The sequence below is a fragment of the Ochotona princeps genome, unplaced genomic scaffold (assembly GCF_030435755.1).
Source record: "Ochotona princeps isolate mOchPri1 unplaced genomic scaffold, mOchPri1.hap1 HAP1_SCAFFOLD_1671, whole genome shotgun sequence".
Taxonomy (NCBI): domain Eukaryota; kingdom Metazoa; phylum Chordata; class Mammalia; order Lagomorpha; family Ochotonidae; genus Ochotona; species Ochotona princeps.
In genome coordinates this window covers 11843-39156 of record NW_026701203.1, presented here as the reverse complement: position 1 = coordinate 39156, position 27314 = coordinate 11843, and the positions used below count along the sequence as shown (strand labels likewise).

Genomic DNA, 27314 nt, shown 5'->3' with positions numbered 1-27314 from the left:
GTAGAATTTCCTTAGGCAGAGTAAGTTGTTCTGAAACGCCAAGATGAGTGCCCTGTCCTAAAAGCATGTCTAAGGTAAAAGAAGGTTTGCCACACCTCACAGATCCCTGAGACTTTACTTCTGCCTTTGCTAATTCCTCATACTCCATTTTCCACACAAGGAAGTCTCCTCCTGTGAGGCAAGCCTTGGCAGTCTGAAACCAATCATACGGAGTCATCCACTTTGCTCCTAAGCTCTCCACCATTGCCATAGTGTACGGGGAGTTTGGCCCGTAGTCTGAGATAGCATGCTTTAGTTCTTTAATAAGCTTATAAGGCAACGGTTCCCATTCAGGTTCATCCCATTCGTAAATCACAGGAAAACAGAAAAAATCGCCTTCCTTATGAGCTTGCTGCATTGCTCCTTTAAAACCAATCTTTGCTATATCTAGTCTATCTGGAAACGGCTTGGAATGCTTAGCCGAATACCTTGAAGGCTTGTGATTAACAGCAGGAGACCTTTTATCATGTAATTCAGCCATTTGCCCCTTTTCACAATCTCTAACTCCTGGTTCAAATATTTCTGGTTTAAAAAAATCTTCTTCATCTGTTAAACCTTCCTGGTCGGTTTTACAATATTTTACATTATCTTCAGGACAGACACTTTCTATTGAGCCATAACCAAGGTCTAAGCCTCCCTTCTCAGGATCAATAAGGGGAGTATGTTCTCTCCGCTGAGCTGAAGGTGCGGGATAAGGCTCGAGTCCCACATCTAATGCCTGCCTTAAAGCATTCCAGATGGCATATGCAGAGGATGGCATGCCCACTCTTCCATTACTCCGATACCACCTTTTCATATCATTCCCTACCTGATCCCATGTGTGTAAGTCTAAAGTGCCCTGCTCAATAAACCACGGGCTAACTTTTTGCACAAATTGTAAAAATTCCAACAGTTGCTTTCTGCTAACTTTAATGCTCTTCCTATGCAAGGTATGTTTAATAATATCAGCATATAAACTTCTTTCACTAGAATCACTCTGGCCCATTTTTACAGCACAGAGGGTACACGAATTCTCAATATAAGTTCTGACTATTCACCCCTTCTAACCTGACCTTCTGTCAGGGGGTCTGCAGTGCCCTGGGTGAAGTCCTGTCCACGCCGCAAAGAGAAAGAAAAGACCTCCCTTCGTCGAGTCACTCACCTTGGCGCCACTTGCCAGAGTCCAGCTCCATCCTGGGTTTCGGAACTCGGGAAGGGTGCCTGGACGAGGCGCAGAAAGAAAGAGACGGACCACTAGGCTTCCATGATGATAGTGGACAAGGCAATAAAGCCGTCTGCTTTATTTATACAGAATCAGTTAAACTCTGGCTCAGACTTTCCACGTCATGGTCAAGTGGGTGTTTCTAAGGACAACCATGCCATCTGCTTTATCCAAAAACAATAGGAATTCCTGCTACAATTCTTATCCTACAACCTAATCTTGTATTACAAAGAAAAGGAGAACCTAAAGATTAAGGAAAGGATGAAACCCTAAACACAGGTCCCTTGATTAGCATAAGGTCAATGGGGACACCCAAAACAGTAGGAATAATAGAAGGCCCTTTTGTAAGACATTATCATTGACATTAACCTCCAAGTTCACATTGTGTAAAAAGCCAGTCTCACAATAATGAAAATGCCTGGACAGATTAGAATTCTTCCGCTGAGCTGGCATAGTAGGCACGGGGAATGTCCAAGTGAAAAGCACACGGAGACCAAAATTTAAACTTTTAAAAGTCTTAGCTTAAGTGGATTTGGGGAACGTTGTACTTTCCAGGCTCCAAGTGGTGGTTCTGCAGTGGAGGGGGAGTCAGTTGGGTCCTGGGGTGGTGCCCTCTTTACATGCGACGCATGAATCCAGGCGGAGATGCCGTCCACTTTCAAGGCGGTGGGAGTGGTGAGGAGGACGGTATACGGCCCCTTCCAACGTGGCTCCAAGGTCTTTGACTGATGTCTCCTCACATACACGAGGTCACCTTCCTTGAAGGGGTGTGGGCAGGACGGCACTTCCTTGTCTCGATAGACTTCCGCAAGGGGCTTCCAGATATGATCTCGCACCACACGGAGAGCCTGGAGATGAGTCTGTAAAGCAGGAGGGTTAGGATACAAAACCGGGTCAAGGCTACACAAGGAAGCCGCGGGAGGCGGGCTCCCATACAAAATTTCAAAGGGAGTGAGTCCATGATGGGCCGGCGTGTTTCTGGCCCTAAAAAGCGCCATAGGTAGGAGCTGCACCCAGTCTTTAGCGCCAGTCTCCAAAGCTAATTTGGTCAAGGTCTCTTTTAAGCTTCTATTCATTCTCTCTACCTGTCCTGAACTCTGGGGTCTATAGGCACAATGCAATTTCCAATCAATCCCCAAAACCCTGGCCATCATCTGACTTACCTGGGAGACAAAGGCCGGCCCGTTGTCAGACCCAAGTACCTGTGGCAGTCCAAACCGAGGGAATATTTCTTCCAAGATCTTCTTTACCACCACCTGTGCCGTTTCTTTCTTGGTGGGGTACGCTTCCGTCCACCCAGAGAAGGTGTCCACAAAAACTAGAAGATACTTATAACCGTACATACCTGGACGGACTTCAGTGAAGTCTACTTCCCAACACATTCCTGGACGATGACCCCGTGCTCTCGCCCCAGGGGGGAGCTTGAGTCTCTCTGCATTTACCTGTGCGCATGGTTTGCAAAGATCTACAGTCTCTTGAACTAAACCAGGCAGACGGAGAATGTGGAAGGGGCACTCTTCTTTAGTTAGTAAGGCAAGCATCTTTCTGCGACTCAAATGTGTAAGTTGATGTAGATGCTTTACTATTTCCTTTGAATTTTTAAGAGGTAAAGCGACTTTATCTCCGCACTTCCAAGTCCTTGTCTTGGGGTCCCATTCCCCTCCATGTTGTTGTATCAGGGTTTCGTCTGTGCTGGTATATTTTAGGGTCCCAAATTGTCGGACTGTAGTCTCATCTGAGTTAGCGGGTTTTTGAACAATGGTCTCTACCATGACTAATGTCTGAGTCTCTTCAGCTGCCCGTTTAGCAGCCGAGTCTGCCAATTGGTTTCCTTTTGCTGTTGGGTCATTTCCCTTCTGGTGCCCAGGGCAATGGATAATGCTGATTTTCTTGGGGCGAAACAATGCTTGCAAGAGTCCTACAATTTCATCTTTGTTCTTTATCTCTTTTCCCCCTGACGTCAGTAATCCTCTTCTTCGATATATTTCCCCATGCACATGTGCGGTAGCAAAGGCATAGCGGCTGTCAGTATAAATATTAGCCTTTTTCCCTTCTGCAAGCTTCAGGGCCTGGGTTAGGGCTATTAGTTCTGCCCGCTGAGCTGAAGTGCCCGGTGCCAGGGCACTTGACCAAATAGTCTTTTCATTGTCTACCACCGCAGCCCCTGCCCGTCGTTTCCCATCCACCACATAACTGCTCCCATCGGTGAACCACGTTACCTCAGCATCTGGCATGGGTTGATCAGAGAGGTCCTCTCGTGTTCCGTGTACCTCCGCAAGGATTTGCTGACAGTTGTGTGGAACATCTCCCGGGGTTCCAGGGTCTGGGAGGAGCGTGGCAGGGTTCAGGGCGACCGCAGGGCCAAACCGTATCTTTTCTGGGGCTAATAACAATGCCTGGTAATGCGTCATTCGAGCATTAGTTAACCATCGGTCAGGGGGCTGCCGGACTATGGCCTCCACAGCATGTGGCGCGATCACAGTGATCTGCTGGCCAAGGGTCAACTTGCCAGAGTCCTTAACCAGAGTTGCTATGGCAGCAATCATTCGTAGGCATGGGGGCCACCCCGCTGCGACTGGATCAAGTTTCTTAGAGAGATAGGCCACTGGCCGCTTCCATGGCCCCAATGCTTGTACTAAGACTCCTTTTGCAATTCCTCTCCTTTCATCCACATAAAGATTAAACGGCCTGGTTACGTCAGGGAGTCCCAGTGCCGGGGCCTTCAAGAGGGCTTCTTTGATGCGGTCGAAGGCCTCCTGCTGTTCCGATTCCCATAGAAATTTTGTTCCCTGTTTGGTTAGGGGATACAAGGGGGCTGCGATCTCAGCGAATCCCGGTACCCAGAGTCGGCAGAATCCTGCAGTTCCCAGGAACTCTCTCAGCTGCCTGGGACTTTTGGGAGCAGGTATTGAGGACACAGCCTGTTTTCTAGCCTCTGTCAGCCATCTCTGTCCTCCTTCTAGGACATATCCTAGGTATGTTACTTTGGTCTGGCATAGTTGGGCCTTCTTAGCAGAGGCTCGGTATCCCAACTCTCCGAGTCTTTTTAGAAGGGCTTTCGTACCTTGTATGCAAGATTCTTCGGAAGGAGCAGCAAGGAGAAGGTCATCTACATACTGTAAAAGGATGAGGTCAGGCTGTTGTATGCGGAAATCAGCCAGGTCCCGGTGGAGGGCTTCATCAAAAATGGTGGGGGAGTGCTTGAACCCTTGTGGCAATCTGGTCCATGTCAGCTGCCCAGCAAGCCCAGATTCCGGATCTCTCCATTCGAAGGCAAACAATGGCTGGCTCTGGGGGCATAGTCTTAAGCAAAAGAAGGCATCTTTGAGGTCTACTACAGTATACCAGGTGTGAGACGGGGGCAAGGAGCTTAAAAGATTGTATGGGTTGGGGACAGTTGGATGCATGTCCTCGACTCGCTGATTAACTTCTCTTAAGTCTTGGACAGGTCGGTAATCATTTGTCCCTGGTTTCTTTATCGGCAATAGAGGAGTGTTCCACGGGGAACGGCAGGGCACCAAGATGCCTAGTTGTAGTAGTCTCTGTATATGCGGTCTGATGCCCTGGAATGCTTCCCTCGACATCGGATATTGCCTGATAGCCACTGGAGAAGCCGTGGGTTTCAAGTTGATCACCAGGGGTGGTTGGTTGATCGCCAACCCGACCCCTCCCGTCTCGGCCCAGGCATTGGGGAAACTTTCCACCCATTCTTTCAGCAACAAGGAAGGGACAGGCCCTCCGGGGGGGCGCTTCTCATGCAATCTATATTCATCTTCTATTCTCAAGGTCAAGAGGTACAAGGGCTCTCCCCTGGGTCCGGAAACTGAAGCTCCACCCTCATGGAACTTGATGTGCGCCCCTATTTTTGATAGTAAATCTCTCCCTAACAAGGGGTAGGGACACTCCGGTACATGTAGAAATGAATGTGTCACAGTCCCTGTGGCGAGGTCTACTCGCCGTTCAGTTGTCCACTTGTAAAATTTTCCACCAGTAGCTCCTTGTACCCAAGAAGTCTTATGACTCATAGGCCCTCCCGTGCTAGTCAACACGGAGTGCTGCGCTCCCGTATCTACCAGGAAAGTGACTGGTTGTCCCCCCACGGTTAGAGTTATCCTGGGCTCAGGGGGGGGGTCCTGGCCCCGACTTCCCTAATCTCCAAGGGCCAGCACGGGGGTCATCTTCTTGGGGTTCCGTGAGTTCTTGGGACATTCTCGGGCCCAATGCCCCTTCTCTTTGCAGTAAGCACACTGATCTCGGCTCAACCGGGGCCGCCTTTCATCTCCCTGGTTCCTGATCTGCCTCCCTGTTTCTGGTCTATTATGCACTACAGTGGCCAGGATTCGACTTAACTCCTGATTACGCCTTTTCTCTCTCTCGTCCTCCCTCTCCTCTTGTAACTTCCTTAACCTTTCTTCCTTTTCCTCGGGAGTCTCTCTCTTATTGTATATCTTATCAGCCTCCCGAACTAGATCCTGCAAATTATAATTCTGCAATCCCTCTAGTCTCTGCAACTTATTCCTTATGTCCGGTGCCGACTGTCCAATAAATGCCATTATAACTTCACTCTCTTTCTTCACTAGCCGGATTAAAAGGGGTATACATACGGTAAGCCTCCATTAGCCTTTCTAAAAACCCCGCAGGGGTTTCCTCTGCCCCCTGTACTACTGCCCTTACCTTGGCCAAATTGGTGGGTCGCCTTCCAGCGCCCTTGAGACCCGCTAACAGAGTCTGGCGGTAAAGACGGAGACGCTCCCTACCGGCAGGCGTATTGTGGTCCCAGTCCGGTCGATTGAGAGGAAACACAGCATCTATCTCATTAGGGAGTTGAGTCGGGTTCCCATCAGCTCCAGGAACGTTCTTCCGAGCCTCCAAAAGTACTCGGTGCCGTTCTTCTGTAGTGAGTAGTGTCCGCAGGAGCTGCTGACAATCATCCCACGTGGGCTGATGGGTCAGCAAAATAGACTCAATTAATCCTGTTAAAGCCTGCGGATCCTGAGAAAAGGGGGGGTTATGGGTTTTCCAATTGTATAGATCCGAGGCAAAAAAAAGGCCAGTACTGCATCTGTTCTCCTACGGCCCGGAGGGGAAATAGCTGAGATGACCATGCTCCCTCTTCCTCCTCTCTCCCCCCTTCCCTCTCCCGACGCAGCCGGAGCCGCGTGGGTATCGGTGATCTACGCCCCTGCGCTTCCTCTGGTATGGTGGAGTCAGGCATCACAGCTCCTTCTTCTGGCGCCACTGCCGGCTCTGCAACTGGGTGGCCTCCAGTAGGCCTGTGGGGATAGGGAGGTGGAGGTTCTAATGATAGGAGAAGGTCTTCCTGACCACCATCGGAGAGGACCGCCGGCTTTCCTCGGTTGGTGTCCGTCTCTCGTAGCGGGCAGATTGAAGACGTTATCAGGGGAGCTGAGGGAATGGGATTCAAAGGGATAGGTGAAGGCAGGGGTGGCGGCCGTGGGCTAGCATCAACAGCCGCGAAGGGCTTTACCCAACTAGGAGGGTTTGTAGCTAGACTCTCCCAGGTAACTACATAGGGAACCTGGTCTGGGTGACCTCCCGGGCTTGTGTCACATACGCGACCTTTCACCTGTAAAATAATAGAGAGGTTAAAGGTGCCCTCCGGCGGCCACCCGATTCCAAAGGCGGGCCATTGGGAGGAACAAAGGGTCTTCCATTCCTTTTTCTTAACTTCTACAGATAGACTTCGGGCTCGTCCCCGGACTTCTGACCAGTGATCAATGGAGAGACTCAAGGGAGTAACCAAAGCTTGTCCCATTATCGAACTTAAAACACTAAACACAATGGGCAGCAACACAAAAGCACACAACAAACTAACGAAAGACAAAACAATCGCGCGATCAAATTCTCCTTCCAAATACAAATTCCAAATACAAATTCCAAATACAAATGGTCGGAGGGGCGCCCTGCCTCTGCACGACCTCCGGGGACGAGATAAACTCGCTCTTCCCCGGTTCCAAACTAGTCCTGGAGCGTCCTCCAGGCGCAAACTAGTCCTGGAGCGTCCTCCAGGCACAAACAAAATTCAAATACAAAATTCAAATTCACCGGTGTACCAAATAATTACAAATATCAACACAACACATAACAAACACACACACTACATGAACCGGCCGGACTTACCTCAATCTGTCTGGTCAGAGCGTCGAAAGACGACCCCCGGATCCCCGGGCGAGCCCCCAAATGTTAAACCGCGGGGGTTTAACAGGTACGGGCCCCAGGAGTCGCCGCCCGAAAGCTCTCAATAACCAGGTCAGAGGCTGCAAAAGCAAGAGGGATTTTATTGACGTTCGCGAACGGGCTCCCACTCTGCAAGGAGAAGAAGCCCCGATGTCCAGGGGTACAGGCATTTTATACTGCGAGCTCAGTACACTTGCTGGGTTTGGTACAAATTTTATGACCTTAGTCTGGCACCAGCTCAGGGCCCTCCAGCCTCATTTCCTCTGACTAAGGAATTTACTTATCAGGAGATAGAAACTTAGGCCTTCTTCCCATTGTCAGGCCCAGCATGGCCATTCCCCTACCCCTTATCTGGTCTCGCCAAGCAGGATACAGAAGCAGAAAAAGCATTAACCCTTACTTTTCTCTTTCACTGGGAGCCATCTGCTCCAAAGCCTCCTTATTACATATAATCTCCTCTTCCCCCCAAGTCCATTAACAGGACAATAGGACGTCAATGAGTCTGCAAAGGCCAGGTGCTACTGCCTTAGACCTCACTCCTGAGTGCTCAGCTAAAGCAATGTAAATCAGCTCCACAGCCCACAACACCTGAATTAGCAGCACATCTCTTCCAGTGCCAAAACGACTCCACCTACCTCAGGAACTTCACATACCATCAGCTGTGCTAGCTAGCAACTATCTAGGAAACCCTGTTTGGTCACTTCCGGTCCAATGCCCATTGAGCCCAGTGTGATGGAATCAAGCAGCTTGAGCACCCACACTAAACTAACATGGAGCTCCTCACTCAAGGCGCTCAAAACTCCACAGCCAAACACAAGTTCAGCGCCCAAGCCATTTCCCGCTGCCATGGAAACCAAGTGCTCTGGCAGCACATATATCTGAAAGTGGCTATGACACCTAGGGAACTCAGTGAGGTGGTGAATGGCAATTGCCTGAAACAGCAGCACAGCTCTTCCAGTGCCAAAACGACTCCACCTGGCTCAGGAACTTCACATGCCATCAGCTGTGCTAGCTAGCAGCTATCTAGGAAACCCTGTTTGGTCACTTCCGGTCCAATGCCCATTGAGCCCAATGTGATGGAATCAAGCAGCTTGAGCACCCACACTAAACTAACATGGAGCTCCTCACTCAAGCCGCTCAAAATTCCACAGCCAAACACAAGTTCAGCGCCCAAGCCATTTCCCACTGCCATGGAAACCAAGTGCTCTGGCAGCACATATGTCTGAAAGTGGCTATGACACCTAGGGAACTCAGTGAGGTGGTGAATGGCAACTGTCCGAAGCAGCAGCACAGCTCTTCCAGTGCCAAAACGACTCCACCTGCCTCAGGAACTTCACATACCATCAGCTGTGCTAGCTAGCAGCTATCTAGGAAACCCTGTTTGGTCACTTCCGGTCCAATGCCCATTGAGCCCAGTGTGATGGAATCAAGCAGCTTGAGCACCCACACTAAACTAACATGGAGCTCCTCACTCAAGGCGCTCAAAACTCCACAGCCAAACACAAGTTCAGCGCCCAAGCCATTTCCCGCTGCCATGGAAACCAAGTGCTCTGGCAGCACATATGTCTGGAAGTGGCTATGACACCTAGGGAACTCAGTGAGGTGGTGAATGGCAACTGCCCGAAGCAGCAGCACAGCTCTTCCAGTGCCAAAACGACTCCACCTGGCTCAGGAACTTCACATGCCATCAGCTGTGCTAGCTAGCAGCTATCTAGGAAACCCTGTTTGGTCACTTCCGGTCCAATGCCCATTGAGCCCAGTGGGATGGAATCAAGCAGCTTGAGCACCCACACTACACTAACATGGAGCTCCTCACTCAAGGCGCTCAAAACTCCACAGCCAAACACAAGTTCAGCGCCCAAGCCATTTCCCGCTGCCATGGAAACCAAGTGCTCTGGCAGCACATATGTCTGAAACTGGCTATGACACCTAGGGAACTCAGGGCGGTGGTGAATGGCAACTGCCCGAAGCAGCAGCACAGCTCTTCCAGTGAAAAAACAACTCCACCTGCCTCAGGAACTTCACATACCATCAGCTGTGCTAGCTAGCAGCTATCTAGGAAACCCTGTTTGGTCACTTCCGGTCCAATGCCCATTGAGCCCAGTGTGATGGAATCAAGCAGCTTGAGTACCCACACTAAACTAACATGGAGCTCCTCACTCAAGGCGCTCAAAACTCCACATCCAAACACAAGTTCAGCGCCCAAGCCATTTCCCGCTGCCATGGAAACCAAGTGCTCTGGCAGCACATATGTCTGAAAGTGGCTATGACACCTAGGGAACTCAGTGAAGTGGTGAATGGCAACTGCCCGAAGCAGCAGCACAGCTCTTCCAGTGCCAAAACGACTCCACCTACCTAAGGAACTTCACATACCATCAGCTGTGCTAGCTAGCAGCTATCTAGGAAACCCTGTTTGGTCACTTCCGGTCCAATGCCCATTGAGCCCAGTGTGATGGAATCAAGCAGCTTGAGCACCCACACTAAACTAACATGGAGCTCCTCACTCAAGGCGCTCAAAACTCCACAGCCAAACACAAGTTCAGCGAACAAGCCATTTCCCGCTGCCATGGAAACCAAGTGCTCTGGCAGCACATATGTCTGAAAGTGGCTATGACACCTAGGGAACTCAGTGAAGTGGTGAATGGCAACTGCCCGAAGCAGCAGCACAGCTCTTCCAGTGCCAAAACGACTCCACCTGGCTCAGGAACTTCACATGCCATCAGCTGTGCTAGCTAGCAGCTATCTAGGAAACCCTGTTTGGTCACTTCCGGTCCAATGCCCATTGAGCCCAGTGTGATGGAATCAAGCAGCTTGAGCACCCACACTAAACTAACATGGAGCTCCTCACTCAAGGCGCTCAAAACTCCACAGCCAAACACAAGTTCAGCGCCCAAGCCATTTCCCGCTGCCATGGAAACCAAGTGCTCTGGCAGCACATATATCTGAAAGTGGCTATGACACCTAGGGAACTCAGTGAGGTGGTGAATGGCAACTGCCCGAAGCAGCAGCACAGCTCTTCCAGTGAAAATACGACTCCACCTGCCTCAGGAACTTCACATACCATCACCTGTGCTAGCTAGCAGCTATCTAGGAAACCCTGTTTGGTCACTTCCGGTCCAATGCCCATTGAGCCCAGTGGGATGGAATCAAGCAGGTTGAGCACCCACACTAAACTAACATGGAACTCCTCACTCAAGGCGCTCAAAACTCCACAGCCAAACACAAGTTCAGCGCCCAAGCCATTTCCCGCTGCCAGGGAAACCAAGTGCTCTGGCAGCACATATGTCTGAAAGTGGCTATGACACCTAGGGAACTCAGGGCGGTGGTGAATGGCAACTGCCGGAAGCAGCAGCACAGCTCTTCCAGTGAAAAACTACTCCACCTGGCTCAGGACCTTCACATACCATCAGCTGTGCTAGCTAGCAGCTATCTAGGAAACTCTGTTTGGTCACTTCCGGTCCAATGCCCATTGAGCCCAGTGTGATGGAATCAAGCAGCTTGAGCACCCACACTAAACTAACATGGAGCTCCTCACTCAAGGCGCTCAAAACTCCACAGCCAAACACAAGTTCAGCGCCCAAGCCATTTCCTGCTGCCATGGAAACCAAGTGCTCTGGCAGCACATATGTCTGGAAGTGGCTATGACACCTAGGGAACTCAGTGAGGTGGTGAATGGCAACTGCCCGAAGCAGCAGCACAGCTCTTCCAGTGAAAAAACGACTCCACCTGGCTCAGGAACTTCACATACCATCAGCTGTGCTAGCTAGCAACTATGTAGGAAACCCTGTTTGGTCACTTCCGGTCCAATGCCCATTGAGCCCAGTGTGATGGAATCAAGCAGCTTGAGCACCCACACTAAACTAACATGGAGCTCCTCACTCAAGGCGCTCAAAACTCCACAGCCAAACACAAGTTCAGCGCCCAAGCCATTTCCCGCTGCCAGGGAAACCAAGTGCTCTGGCAGCACATATGTCTGAAAGTGGCTATGACACCTAGGGAACTCAGTGAGGTGGTGAATGGCAACTGCCCGAAGCAGCAGCACAGCTCTTCCAGTGCCAAAACGACTCCACCTGCCTCAGGAACTTCACATACCATCAGCTGTGCTAGCTAGCAGCTATCTAGAAAACCCTGTTTGGTCACTTCCGGTCCAATGCCCATTGAGCCCAGTGTGATGGAATCAAGCAGCTTGAGCACCCACACTAAACTAACATGGAGCTCCTCACTCAAGGCGCTCAAAACTCCACAGCCAAACACAAGTTCAGCGAACAAGCCATTTCCCGCTGCCACGGAAACCAAGTACTCAGGCAGCACATATGTCTGAAAGTGGCTATGACACCTAGAGAACTCAGTGAGGTGGTGAATGGCAACTGCCCGAAGCAGCAGCACAGCTCTTCCAGTGCCAAAACGACTCCACCTGGCTCAGGAACTTCACATACCATCAGCTGTGCTAGCTAGCAGCTATCTAGGAAACTCTGTTTGGTCACTTCCGGTCCAATGCCCATTGAGCCCAGTGGGAAGGAATCAAGCAGCTTGAGCACCCACACTAAACTAACATGGAGCTCCTCACTCAAGGCGCTCAAAACTCCACAGCCAAACACAAGTTCAGCGAACAAGCCATTTCCCGCTGCCATGGAAACCAAGTGCTCTGGCAGCACATATGTCTGGAAGTGGCTATGACACCTAGGGAACTCAGTGAAGTGGTGAATGGCAACTGCCCGAAGCAGCAGCACAGCTCTTCCAGTGCCAAAACGACTCCACCTACCTAAGGAACTTCACATACCATCAGCTGTGCTAGCTAGCAGCTATCTAGGAAACCCTGTTTGGTCACTTCCGGTCCAATGCCCATTGAGCCCAGTGTGATGGAATCAAGCAGCTTGAGCACCCACACTAAACTAACATGGAGCTCCTCACTCAAGGCGCTCAAAACTCCACAGCCAAACACAAGTTCAGCGCCCAAGCCATTTCCCGCTGCCATGGAAACCAAGTGCTCTGGCAGCACATATGTCTGAAAGTGGCTATGACACCTAGGGAACTCAGTGAGGAGGTGAATGGCAACTGCCCGAAGCAGCAGCACAGCTCTTCCAGTGAAAAAACAACTCCACCTGGCTCAGGAACTTCACATGTCATCAGCTGTGCTAGCTAGCAGCTATCTAGGAAACCCTGTTTGGTCACTTCCGGTCCAATGCCCATTGAGCCCAGTGTGATGGAATCAAGCAGGTTGAGCACCCACACTAAACTAACATGGAACTCCTCACTCAAGGCGCTCAAAACTCCACAGCCAAACACAAGTTCAGCGCCCAAGCCATTTCCTGCTGCCAGGGAAACCAAGTGCTCTGGCAGCACATATGTCTGAAAGTGGCTATGACACCTAGGGAACTCAGGGCGGTGGTGAATGGCAACTGCCCGAAGCAGCAGCACAGCTCTTCCAGTGAAAAACTACTCCACCTGGCTCAGGACCTTCACATGCCATCAGCTGTGCTAGCTAGCAGCTATCTAGGAAACTCTGTTTGGTCACTTCCGGTCCAATGCCCATTGAGCCCAGTGTGATGGAATCAAGCAGCTTGAGCACCCACACTAAACTAACATGGAGCTCCTCACTCAAGGCGCTCAAAACTCCACAGCCAAACACAAGTTCAGCGCCCAAGCCATTTCCCGCTGCCATGGAAACCAAGTGCTCTGGCAGCACATATGTCTGGAAGTGGCTATGACAGCTAGGGAACTCAGTGAGTTGGTGAATGACAACTGCCCGAAGCAGCAGCACAGCTCTTCCAGTGAAAAAACGACTCCACCTGCCTCAGGAACTTCACATACCATCAGCTGTGCTAGCTAGCAGCTATCTAGGAAACCCTGTTTGGTCACTTCCGGTCCAATGCCCATTGAGCCCAGTGTGATGGAATCAAGCAGCTTGAGCACCCACACTAAACTAACATGGAGCTCCTCACTCAAGGCGCTCAAAACTCCACAGCCAAACACAAGTTCAGCGCCCAAGCCATTTCCCGCTGCCAGGGAAACCAAGTGCTCTGGCAGCACATATGTCTGGAAGTGGCTATGACACCTAGGGAACTCAGTGAGGTGGTGAATGGCAACTGCCCGAAGCAGCAGCACAGCTCTTCCAGTGCCAAAACGACTCCACCTGCCTCAGGAACTTCACATACCATCAGCTGTGCTAGCTAGCAGCTATCTAGAAAACCCTGTTTGGTCACTTCCGGTCCAATGCCCATTGAGCCCAGTGTGATGGAATCAAGCAGCTTGAGCACCCACACTAAACTAACATGGAGCTCCTCACTCAAGGCGCTCAAAACTCCACAGCCAAACACAAGTTCAGCGAACAAGCCATTTCCCGCTGCCATGGAAACCAAGTACTCAGGCAGCACATATGTCTGAAAGTGGCTATGACACCTAGAGAACTCAGTGAGGTGGTGAATGGCAACTGCCCGAAGCAGCAGCACAGCTCTTCCAGTGAAAAAACGACTCCACCTGCCTCAGGAACTTCACATACCATCAGCTGTGCTAGCTAGCAGCTATCTAGGAAACCCTGTTTGGTCACTTCCGGTCCAATGCCCATTGAGCCCAGTGGGAAGGAATCAAGCAGCTTGAGCACCCACACTAAACTAACATGGAGCTCCTCACTCAAGGCGCTCAAAACTCCACAGCCAAACACAAGTTCAGCGAACAAGCCATTTCCCGCTGCCATGGAAACCAAGTGCTCTGGCAGCACATATGTCTGAAAGTGGCTATGACACCTAGGGAACTCAGTGAGGTGGTGAATGGCAACTGCCCGAAGCAGCAGCACAGCTCTTCCAGTGCCAAAACGACTCCACCTGGCTCAGGAACTTCACATGCCATCAGCTGTGCTAGCTAGCAGCTATCTAGGAAACCCTGTTTGGTCACTTCCGGTCCAATGCCCATTGAGCCCAGTGGGATGGAATCAAGCAGCTTGAGCACCCACACTAAACTAACATGGAGCTCCTCACTCAAGGCGCTCAAAACTCCACAGCCAAACACAAGTTCAGCGCCCAAGCCATTTCCCGCTGCCATGGAAACCAAGTGCTCTGGCAGCACATATATCTGAAAGTGGCTATGACACCTAGGGAACTCAGTGAGGTGGTGAATGGCAACTGCCCGAAGCAGCAGCACAGCTCTTCCAGTGAAAAAACGACTCCACCTGCCTCAGGAACTTCACATACCATCAGCTGTGCTAGCTAGCAGCTATCTAGGAAACTCTGTTTGGTCACTTCCGGTCCAATGCCCATTGAGCCCAGTGTGATGGAATCAAGCAGCTTGAGCACCCACACTAAACTAACATGGAGCTCCTCACTCAAGGCGCTCAAAACTCCACAGCCAAACACAAGTTCAGCGCCCAAGCCATTTCCCGCTGCCATGGAAACCAAGTGCTCTGGCAGCACATATGTCTGGAAGTGGCTATGACAGCTAGGGAACTCAGTGAGTTGGTGAATGGCAACTGCCCGAAGCAGCAGCACAGCTCTTCCAGTGAAAAAACGACTCCACCTGGCTCAGGAACTTCACATGTCATCAGCTGTGCTAGCTAGCAACTATGTAGGAAACCCTGCTTGGTCACTTCCGGTCCAATGCCCATTGAGCCCAGTGGGATGGAATCAAGCAGCTTGAGCACCCACACTAAACTAACATGGAGCTCCTCACTCAAGGCGCTCAAAACTCCGCAGCCAAACACAAGTTCAGCGCCCAAGCCATTTCCCGCTGCCAGGGAAACCAAGTGCTCTGGCAGCACATATGTCTGAAAGTGGCTATGACACCTAGGGAACTCAGTGAGGTGGTGAATGGCAACTGCCCGAAGCAGCAGCACAGCTCTTCCAGTGCCAAAACGACTCCACCTGGCTCAGGCACTTCACATGTCATCAGCTGTGCTAGCTAGCAGCTATCTAGGAAACCCTGTTTGGTCACTTCCGGTCCAATGCCCATTGAGCCCAGTGTGATGGAATCAAGCAGCTTGAGCACCCACACTAAACTAACATGGAGCTCCTCACTCAAGGCGCTCAAAACTCCACAGCCAAACACAAGTTCAGCGAACAAGCCATTTCCCGCTGCCATGGAAACCAAGTGCTCTGGCAGCACATATGTCTGAAAGTGGCTATGACACCTAGGGAACTCAGTGAGGTGGTGAATGGCAACTGCCCGAAGCAGCAGCACAGCTCTTCCAGTGCCAAAACTCCACCTGCCTCAGGAACTTCACATACCATCAGCTGTGCTAGCTAGCAGCTATCTAGGAAACCCTGTTTGGTCACTTCCGGTCCAATGCCTATTGAGCCCAGTGGGATGGAATCAAGCAGGTTGAGCACCCACACTAAACTAACATGGAACTCCTCACTCAAGGCGCTCAAAACTCCACAGCCAAACACAAGTTCAGCGCCCAAGCCATTTCCCGCTGCCAGGGAAACCAAGTGCTCTGGCACCACATATGTCTGAAAGTGGCTATGACACCTAGGGAACTCAGGGCGGTGGTGAATGGCAACTGCCCGAAGCAGCAGCACAGCTCTTCCAGTGAAAAACTACTCCACCTGGCTCAGGACCTTCATATGCCATCAGCTGTGCTAGCTAGCAGCTATCTAGGAAACTCTGTTTGGTCACTTCCGGTCCAATGCCCATTGAGCCCAGTGTGATGGAATCAAGCAGCTTGAGCACCCACACTAAACTAACATGGAGCTCCTCACTCAAGGCGCTCAAAACTCCACAGCCAAACACAAGTTCAGCGCCCAAGCCATTTCCCGCTGCCATGGAAACCAAGTGCTCTGGCAGCACATATGTCTGGAAGTGGCTATGACAGCTAGGGAACTCAGTGAGTTGGTGAATGGCAACTGCCCGAAGCAGCAGCACAGCTCTTCCAGTGAAAAAACGACTCCACCTGGCTCAGGAACTTCACATACCATCAGCTGTGCTAGCTAGCAACTATGTAGGAAACCCTGTTTGGTCACTTCCGGTCCAATGCCCATTGAGCCCAGTGTGATGGAATCAAGCAGCTTGAGCACCCACACTAAACTAACATGGAGCTCCTCACTCAAGGCGCTCAAAACTCCACAGCCAAACACAAGTTCAGCGCCCAAGCCATTTCCCGCTGCCAGGGAAACCAAGTGCTCTGGCAGCACAGATGTCTGAAAGTGGCTATGACACCTAGGGAACTCAGTGAGGTGGTGAATGGCAACTGCCCGAAGCAGCAGCACAGCTCTTCCAGTGCCAAAACGACTCCACCTGCCTCAGGAACTTCACATACCATCAGCTGTGCTAGCTAGCAGCTATCTAGAAAACCCTGTTTGGTCACTTCCGGTCCAATGCCCATTGAGCCCAATGTGATGGAATCAAGCAGCTTGAGCACCCACACTAAACTAACATGGAGCTCCTCACTCAAGGCGCTCAAAACTCCACAGCCAAACACAAGTTCAACGAACAAGCCATTTCCCGCTGCCATGGAAACCAAGTACTCAGGCAGCACATATGTCTGAAAGTGGCTATGACACCTAGAGAACTCAGTGAGGTGGTGAATGGCAACTGCCTGAAGCAGCAGCACAGCTCTTCCAGTGCCAAAACGACTCCACCTGGCTCAGAAACTTCACATACCATCAGCTGTGCTAGCTAGCAGCTATCTAGGAAACCCTGTTTGGTCACTTCCGGTCCAATGCCCATTGAGCCCAGTGGGAAGGAATCAAGCAGCTTGAGCACCCACACTAAACTAACATGGAGCTCCTCACTCAAGGCGCTCAAAACTCCACAGCCAAACACAAGTTCAGCGCCCAAGCCATTTCCCGCTGCCATGGAAACCAAGTGCTCTGGCAGCACATATGTCTGGAAGTGGCTATGACACCTAGGGAACTCAGTGAGGTGGTGAATGGCAACTGCCCGAAGCAGCAGCACAGCTCTTCCAGTGCCAAAACGACTCCACCTGGCTCAGGAACTTCACATACCATCAGCTGTGCTAGCTAGCAGCTATCTAGAAAACCCTGTTTGGTCAATTCCGGTCCAATGCCCATTGAGCCCAGTGTGATGGAATCAAGCAGCTTGAGCACCCACACTAAACTAACATGGAGCTCCTCACTCAAGGCGCTCAAAACTCCACAGCCAAACACAAGTTCAGCGAACAAGCCATTTCCCGCTGCCATGGAAACCAAGTGCTCTGGCAGCACATATGTCTGGAAGTGGCTATGACACCTAGGGAACTCAGTGAGGTGGTGAATGGCAACTGCCCGAAGCAGCAGCACAGCTCTTCCAGTGCCAAAACGACTCCACCTGGCTCAGGAACTTCACATGCCATCAGCTGTGCTAGCTAGCAGCTATCTAGGAAACCCTGTTTGGTCACTTCTGGTCCAATGCCCATTGAGCCCAGTGGGATGGAATCAAGCAGGTTGAGCACCCACACTAAACTAACATGGAGCTCCTCACTCAAGGCGCTCAAAACTCCACAGCCAAACACAAGTTCAGCGCCCAAGCCATTTCCCGCTGCCATGGAAACCAAGTGCTCTGGCACCACATATGTCTGAAAGTGGCTATGACACCTAGGGAACTCAGGGCGGTGGTGAATGGCAACTGCCCGAAGCAGCAGCACAGCTCTTCCAGTGAAAAAACGACTCCACCTGGCTCAGGAACTTCACATACCATCAGCTGTGCTAGCTAGCAGCTATCTAGGAAACCCTGCTTGGTGACTTCCTGTCCAATGCCCATTGAGCCCAGTGTGATGGAATCAAGCAGCTTGAGCACCCACACTAAACTAACATGGAGCTCCTCACTCAAGGTGCTCAAAACTCCACAGCCAAACACAAGTTCAGCGCCCAAGCCATTTCCCGCTGCCATGGAAACCAAGTGCTCTGGCAGCACATATGTCTGGAAGTGGCTATGACACCTAGAGAACTCAGTGAGGTGGTGAATGGCAACTGCCCGAAGCAGCAGCACAGCTCTTCCAGTGCCAAAACGATTCCACCTGGCTCAGGAACTTCACATGCCATCAGCTGTGCTAGCTAGCAGCTATCTAGGAAACCCTGTTTGGTCACTTCTGGTCCAATGCACATTGAGCCCAGTGTGATGGAATCAAGCAGCTTGAGCACCCACACTAAACTAACATGGAGCTCCTCACTCAAGGCGCTCAAAACTCCACAGCCAAACACAAGTTCAGCGCCCAAGCCATTTCCCGCTGCCATGGAAACCAAGTGCTCTGGCAGCACATATGTCTGGAAGTGGCTATGACAGCTAGGGAACTCAGTGAGTTGGTGAATGGCAACTGCCCGAAGCAGCAGCACAGCTCTTCCAGTGAAAAAACGACTCCACCTGGCTCAGGAACTTCACATGTCATCAGCTGTGCTAGCTAGCAACTATGTAGGAAACCCTGTTTGGTCACTTCCGGTCCAATGCCCATTGAGCCCAGTGGGATGGAATCAAGCAGCTTGAGCACCCACACTAAACTAACATGGAGCTCCTCACTCAAGGCGCTCAAAACTCCGCAGCCAAACACAAGTTCAGCGCCCAAGCCATTTCCCGCTGCCAGGGAAACCAAGTGCTCTGGCAGCACATATGTCTGAAAGTGGCTATGACACCTAGGGAACTCAGTGAGGTGGTGAATGGCAACTGCCCGAAGCAGCAGCACAGCTCTTCCAGTGCCAAAACGACTCCACCTGGCTCAGGCACTTCACATACCATCAGCTGTGCTAGCTAGCAGCTATCTAGGAAACCCTGTTTGGTCACTTCCGGTCCAATGCCCATTGAGCCCAGTGTGATGGAATCAAGCAGCTTGAGCACCCACACTAAACTAACATGGAGCTCCTCACTCAAGGCGCTCAAAACTCCACAGCCAAACACAAGTTCAGCGCCCAAGCCATTTCCCGCTGCCATGGAAACCAAGTGCTCTGGCACCACATATGTCTGAAAGTGGCTATGACACCTAGGGAACTCAGTGAGGTGGTGAATGGCAACTGCCCGAAGCAGCAGCACAGCTCTTCCAGTGAAAAAACGACTCCACCTGGCTCAGGAACTTCACATACCATCAGCTGTGCTAGCTAGCAGCTATCTAGGAAACCCTGCTTGGTGACTTCCTGTCCAATGCCCATTGAGCCCAGTGTGATGGAATCAAGCAGCTTGAGCACCCACACTAAACTAACATGGAGCTCCTCACTCAAGGTGCTCAAAACTCCACAGCCAAACACAAGTTCAGCGCCCAAGCCATTTCCCGCTGCCATGGAAACCAAGTGCTCTGGCAGCACATATGTCTGGAAGTGGCTATGACACCTAGAGAACTCAGTGAGGTGGTGAATGGCAACTGCCCGAAGCAGCAGCACAGCTCTTCCAGTGCCAAAACGACTCCACCTGGCTCAGGAACTTCACATGCCATCAGCTGTGCTAGCTAGCAGCTATCTAGGAAACCCTGTTTGGTCACTTCTGGTCCAATGCCCATTGAGCCCAGTGTGATGGAATCAAGCAGCTTGAGCACCCACACTAAACTAACATGGAGCTCCTCACTCAAGGCGCTCAAAACTCCACAGCCAAACACAAGTTCAGCGCCCAAGCCATTTCCCGCTGCCAGGGAAACCAAGTGCTCTGGCAGCACATATGTCTGAAAGTGGCTATGACACCTAGGGAACTCAGTGAGGTGGTGAATGGCAACTGCCCGAAGCAGCAGCACAGCTCTTCCAGTGAAAAAACTACTCCACCTGCCTCAGGAACTTCACATACCATCAGCTGTGCTAGCTAGCAGCTATCTAGGAAACCCTGTTTGGTCACTTCCGGTCCAATGCCCATTGAGCCCAGTGTGATGGAATCAAGCAGCTTGAGCACCCACACTAAACTAACATGGAGCTCCTCACTCAAGGCGCTCAAAACTCCACAGCCAAACACAAGTTCAGCGAACAAGCCATTTCCCGCTGCCAGGGAAACCAAGTGCTCTGGCAGCACATATGTCTGAAAGTGGCTATGACACCTAGGGAACTCAGTGAGGTGGTGAATGGCAACTGCCCGAAGCAGCAGCACAGCTCTTCCAGTGCCAAAACTCCACCTGCCTCAGGAACTTCACATGCCATCAGCTGTGCTAGCTAGCAGCTATCTAGGAAACCCTGTTTGGTCACTTCCGGTCCAATGCCCATTGAGCCCAGTGGGATGGAATCAAGCAGGTTGAGCACCCACACTAAACTAACATGGAACTCCTCACTCAAGGCGCTCAAAACTCCACAGCCAAACACAAGTTCAGCGCCCAAGCCATTTCCCGCTGCCAGGGAAACCAAGTGCTCTGGCACCACATATGTCTGAAAGTGGCTATGACACCTAGGGAACTCAGGGCGGTGGTGAATGGCAACTGCCCGAAGCAGCAGCACAGCTCTTCCAGTGAAAAACTACTCCACCTGGCTCAGGACCTTCATATGCCATCAGCTGTGCTAGCTAGCAGCTATCTAGGAAACTCTGTTTGGTCACTTCCGGTCCAATGCCCATTGAGCCCAGTGTGATGGAATCAAGCAGCTTGAGCACCCACACTAAACTAACATGGAGCTCCTCACTCAAGGCGCTCAAAACTCCACAGCCAAACACAAGTTCAGCGAACAAGCCATTTCCCGCTGCCAGGGAAACCAAGTGCTCTGGCAGCACATATGTCTGGAAGTGGCTATGACAGCTAGGGAACTCAGTGAGTTGGTGAATGGCAACTGCCCGAAGCAGCAGCACAGCTCTTCCAGTGAAAAAACGACTCCACCTGGCTCAGGAACTTCACATACCATCAGCTGTGCTAGCTAGCAACTATGTAGGAAACCCTGTTTGGTCACTTCCGGTCCAATGCCCATTGAGCCCAGTGTGATGGAATCAAGCAGCTTGAGCACCCACACTAAACTAACATGGAGCTCCTCACTCAAGGCGCTCAAAACTCCACAGCCAAACACAAGTTCAGCGCCCAAGCCATTTCCCGCTGCCAGGGAAACCAAGTGCTCTGGCAACACAGATGTCTGAAAGTGGCTATGACACCTAGGGAACTCAGTGAGGTGGTGAATGGCAACTGCCCGAAGCAGCAGCACAGCTCTTCCAGTGCCAAAACGACTCCACCTGCCTCAGGAACTTCACATACCATCAGCTGTGCTAGCTAGCAGCTATCTAGAAAACCCTGTTTGGTCACTTCCGGTCCAATGCCCATTGAGCCCAATGTGATGGAATCAAGCAGCTTGAGCACCCACACTAAACTAACATGGAGCTCCTCACTCAAGGCGCTCAAAACTCCACAGCCAAACACAAGTTCAACGAACAAGCCATTTCCCGCTGCCATGGAAACCAAGTACTCAGGCAGCACATATGTCTGAAAGTGGCTATGACACCTAGAGAACTCAGTGAGGTGGTGAATGGCAACTGCCCGAAGCAGCAGCACAGCTCTTCCAGTGCCAAAACGACTCCACCTGGCTCAGAAACTTCACATACCATCAGCTGTGCTAGCTAGCAGCTATCTAGGAAACCCTGCTTGGTCACTTCCGGTCCAATGCCCATTGAGCCCAGTGGGAAGGAATCAAGCAGCTTGAGCACCTACACTAAACTAACATGGAGCTCCTCACTCAAGGCGCTCAAAACTCCACAGCCAAACACAAGTTCAGCGCCCAAGCCATTTCCCGCTGCCATGGAAACCAAGTGCTCTGGCAGCACATATGTCTGGAAGTGGCTATGACACCTAGGGAACTCAGTGAAGTGGTGAATGGCAACTGCCCGAAGCAGCAGCACAGCTCTTCCAGTGCCAAAACGACTCCACCTGGCTCAGGAACTTCACATACCATCAGCTGTGCTAGCTAGCAGCTATCTAGAAAACCCTGTTTGGTCACTTCTGGTCCAATGCCCATTGAGCCCAGTGTGATGGAATCAAGCAGCTTGAGCACCCACACTAAACTAACATGGAGCTCCTCACTCAAGGCGCTCAAAACTCCACAGCCAAACACAAGTTCAGCGAACAAGCCATTTCCCGCTGCCATGGAAACCAAGTGCTCTGGCAGCACATATGTCTGGAAGTGGCTATGACACCTAGGGAACTCAGTGAGGTGGTGAATGGCAACTGCCCGAAGCAGCAGCACAGCTCTTCCAGTGCCAAAACGACTCCACCTGGCTCAGGAACTTCACATGCCATCAGCTGTGCTAGCTAGCAGCTATCTAGGAAACCCTGTTTGGTCACTTCTGGTCCAATGCCCATTGAGCCCAGTGGGATGGAATCAAGCAGGTTGAGCACCCACACTAAACTAACATGGAGCTCCTCACTCAAGGCGCTCAAAACTCCACAGCCAAACACAAGTTCAGCGCCCAAGCCATTTCCCGCTGCCATGGAAACCAAGTGCTCTGGCACCACATATGTCTGAAAGTGGCTATGACACCTAGGGAACTCAGGGCGGTGGTGAATGGCAACTGCCCGAAGCAGCAGCACAGCTCTTCCAGTGAAAAAACGACTCCACCTGGCTCAGGAACTTCACATACCATCAGCTGTGCTAGCTAGCAGCTATCTAGGAAACCCTGCTTGGTGACTTCCTGTCCAATGCCCATTGAGCCCAGTGTGATGGAATCAAGCAGCTTGAGCACCCACACTAAACTAACATGGAGCTCCTCACTCAAGGTGCTCAAAACTCCACAGCCAAACACAAGTTCAGCGCCCAAGCCATTTCCCGCTGCCATGGAAACCAAGTGCTCTGGCAGCACATATGTCTGGAAGTGGCTATGACACCTAGAGAACTCAGTGAGGTGGTGAATGGCAACTGCCCGAAGCAGCAGCACAGCTCTTCCAGTGCCAAAACGACTCCACCTGGCTCAGGAACTTCACATGCCATCAGCTGTGCTAGCTAGCAGCTATCTAGGAAACCCTGTTTGGTCACTTCCGGTCCAATGCCCATTGAGCCCAGTGTCATGGAATCAAGCAGCTTGAGCACCCACACTAAACTAACATGGAGCTCCTCACTCAAGGCGCTCAAAACTCCACAGCCAAACACAAGTTCAGCGAACAAGCCATTTCCCGCTGCCATGGAAACCAAGTGCTCTGGCACCACATATGTCTGAAAGTGGCTATGACACCTAGGGAACTCAGTGAGGTGGTGAATGGCAACTGCCCGAAGCAGCAGCACAGCTCTTCCAGTGAAAAAACTACTCCACCTGCCTCAGGAACTTCACATACCATCAGCTGTGCTAGCTAGCAGCTATCTAGGAAACCCTGTTTGGTCACTTCCGGTCCAATGCCCATTGAGCCCAGTGTGATGGAATCAAGCAGCTTGAGCACCCACACTAAACTAACATGGAGCTCCTCACTCAAGGCGCTCAAAACTCCACAGCCAAACACAAGTTCAGCGCCCAAGCCATTTCCCGCTGCCATGGAAACCAAGTGCTCTGGCAGCACAGATGTCTGAAAGTGGCTATGACACCTAGGGAACTCAGTGAAGTGGTGAATGGCAACTGCCCGAAGCAGCAGCACAGCTCTTCCAGTGAAAAAACGACTCCACCTGGCTCAGGAACTTCACATGCCATCAGCTGTGCTAGCTAACAGCTATCTAGGAAACCCTGTTTGGTCACTTCCGGTCCAATGCCCATTGAGCCCAGTGTGATGGAATCAAGCAGCTTGAGCACCCACACTAAACTAACATGGAGCTCCTCACTCAAGGCGCTCAAAACTCCACAGCCAAACACAAGTTCAGCGCCCAAGCCATTTCCCGCTGCCATGGAAACCAAGTGCTCTGGCAGCACATATGTCTGAAAGTGGCTATGACACCTAGGGAACTCAGTGAGGTGGCGAATGGCAACTGCCCGAAGCAGCAGCACAGCTCTTCCAGTGCCAAAACGACTCCACCTGGCTCAACTACTTCACATGTCATCAGCTGTGCTAGCTAGCAGCTATCTAGGAAACTCTGGTCACTTCCGGTCCAATGCCCATTGAGCCCAGTGTGATGGAATCAAGCAGCTTGAGCACCCACACTAAACTAACATGGAGCTCCTCACTCAAGGCGCTCAAAACTCCGCAGCCAAACACAAGTTCAGCGCCCAAGCCATTTCCCGCTGCCATGGAAACCAAGTGCTCTGGCAGCACATATGTCTGGAAGTGGCTATGACACCTAGGGAACTCAGTGAGGTGGTGAATGGCAACTGCCCGAAGCAGCAGCACAGCTCTTCCAGTGAAAAAACGACTCCACCTGCCTCAGGAACTTCACATACCATCAGCTGTGCTAGCTAGCAGCTATCTAGGAAACCCTGTTTGGTCACTTCCGGTCCAATGCCCATTGAGCCCAGTGTGATGGAATCAAGCAGCTTGAGCACCCACACTAAACTAACATGGAGCTCCTCACTCAAGGCGCTCAAAACTCCACAGCCAAACACAAGTTCAGCGCCCAAGCCATTTCCCGCTGCCAGGGAAACCAAGTGCTCTGGCAGCACATATGTCTGAAAGTGGCTATGACACCTAGGGAACTCAGTGAGGTGGTGAATGGCAACTGCCCGAAGCAGCAGCACAGCTCTTCCAGTGAAAAAACGACTCCACCTGGCTCAGGAACTTCACATGCCATCAGCTGTGCTAGCTAGCAGCTATCTAGGAAACCCTGTTTGGTCACTTCCGGTCCAATGCCCATTGAGCCCAGTGGGAAGGAATCAAGCAGCTTGAGCACCCACACTAAACTAACATGGAGCTCCTCACTCAAGGCGCTCAAAACTCCACAGCCAAACACAAGTTCAGCGCCCAAGCCATTTCCCGCTGCCATGGAAACCAAGTGCTCTGGCAGCACATATGTCTGAAAGTGGCTATGACACCTAGGGAACTCAGTGAGGTGGTGAATGGCAACTGCCCGAAGCAGCAGCACAGCTCTTCCAGTGCCAAAACGACTCCACCTGCCTCAGGAACTTCACATGCCATCAGCTGTGCTAGCTAGCAGCTATCTAGGAAACCCTGTTTGGTCACTTCCGGTCCAATGCCCATTGAGCCCAGTGTGATGGAATCAAGCAGCTTGAGCACCCACACTAAACTAACATGGAGCTCCTCACTCAAGGCGCTCAAAACTCCACAGCCAAACACAAGTTCAGCGCCCAAGCCATTTCCCGCTGCCATGGAAACCAAGTGCTCTGCCACCACATATGTCTGAAAGTGGCTATGACACCTAGGGAACTCAGTGAGGTGGTGAATGGCAACTGCCCGAAGCAGCAGCACAGCTCTTCCAGTGAAAAAACGACTCCACCTGGCTCAGGAACTTCACATACCATCAGCTGTGCTAGCTAGCAGCTATCTAGGAAACCCTGTTTGGTCACTTCCGGTCCAATGCCCATTGAGCCCAGTGGGATGGAATCAAGCAGCTTGAGCACCCACACTAAACTAACATGGAGCACCTCACTCAAGGCGCTCAAAACTCCACAGCCAAACACAAGTTCAGCGCCCAAGCCATTTCCCGCTGCCATGGAAACCAAGTGCTCTGGCAGCACAGATGTCTGAAAGTGGCTATGACACCTAGGGAACTCAGTGAAGTGGTGAATGGCAACTGCCCGAAGCAGCAGCACAGCTCTTCCAGTGAAAAAACGACTCCACCTGGCTCAGGAACTTCACATGCCATCAGCTGTGCTAGCTAACAGCTATCTAGGAAACCGTGTTTGGTCACTTCCGGTCCAATGCCCATTGAGCCCAGTGTGATGGAATCAAGCAGCTTGAGCACCCACACTAAACTAACATGGAGCTCCTCACTCAAGGCGCTCAAAACTCCACAGCCAAACACAAGTTCAGCGCCCAAGCCATTTCCCGCTGCCATGGAAACCAAGTGCTCTGGCACCACATACGTCTGAAAGTGGCTATGACACCTAGGGAACTCAGTGAGGAGGTGAATGGCAACTGCCCGAAGCAGCACCACAGCTCTTCCAGTGCCAAAACGACTCCACCTGGCTCAGGAACTTCACATACCATCAGCTGTGCTAGCTAGCAGCTATCTAGGAAACCCTGTTTGGTCACTTCCGGTCCAATGCCCATTGAGCCCAGTGGGATGGAATCAAGCAGCTTGAGCACCCACACTAAACTAACATGGAGCTCCTCACTCAAGGCGCTCAAAACTCCACAGCCAAACACAAGTTCAGCGCCCAAGCCATTTCCCGCTGCCATGGAAACCAAGTGCTCTGGCAGCACATATGTCTGGAAGTGGCTATGACACCTAGGGAACTCAGTGAGGTGGTGAATGGCAACTGCCCGAAGCAGCAGCACAGCTCTTCCAGTGAAAAAACGACTCCACCTGGCTCAGGAACTTCACATACCATCAGCTGTGCTAGCTAGCAGCTATCTAGGAAACCCTGTTTGGTCACTTCCGGTCCAATGCCCATTGAGCCCAGTGTGATGGAATCAAGCAGCTTGAGCACCCACACTAAACTAACATGGAGCTCCTCACTCAAGGCGCTCAAAACTCCACAGCCAAACACAAGTTCAGCGCCCAAGCCATTTCCCGCTGCCATGGAAACCAAGTGCTCTGGCAGCACATATGTCTGAAAGTGGCTATGACACCTAGGGAACTCAGTGAGGTGGTGAATGGCAACTGCCCGAAGCAGCAGCACAGCTCTTCCAGTGAAAAAACGACTCCACCTGGCTCAGGAACTTCACATACCATCAGCTGTGCTAGCTAGCAGCTATCTAGGAAACCCTGTTTGGTCACTTCCGGTCCAATGCCCATTGAGCCCAGTGTGATGGAATCAAGCAGCTTGAGCACCCACACTAAACTAACATGGAGCTCCTCACTCAAGGCGCTCAAAACTCCACAGCCAAACACAAGTTCAGCGAACAAGCCATTTCCCGCTGCCATGGAAACCAAGTGCTCTGGCAGCACGTATGTCTGAAAGTGGCTATGACACCTAGGGAACTCAGTGAGGTGGTGAATGGCAACTGCCCGAAGCAGCAGCACAGCTCTTCCAGTGAAAAAACGAC

General features: G+C 51.5%; 1 protein-coding gene across 1 annotated transcript; it reads right to left on the bottom strand.

Annotated features, from left to right (window-relative positions):
- Window positions 1-1788: 1788 nt before the first annotated feature.
- On the bottom strand, window positions 1789-5265 carry LOC131479421 (uncharacterized; the record flags this gene model as incomplete). The annotated part of the gene is made up of 2 exons (XM_058659931.1): window positions 3016-5265; window positions 1789-2883 (listed from the first exon to the last, which is right to left on the bottom strand). Coding segments are annotated over exons 1-2 (3345 nt in total), but the record flags the coding sequence as incomplete, so codon positions are not given.
- Between the last annotated feature and the right edge of the window lie 22049 nt (window positions 5266-27314).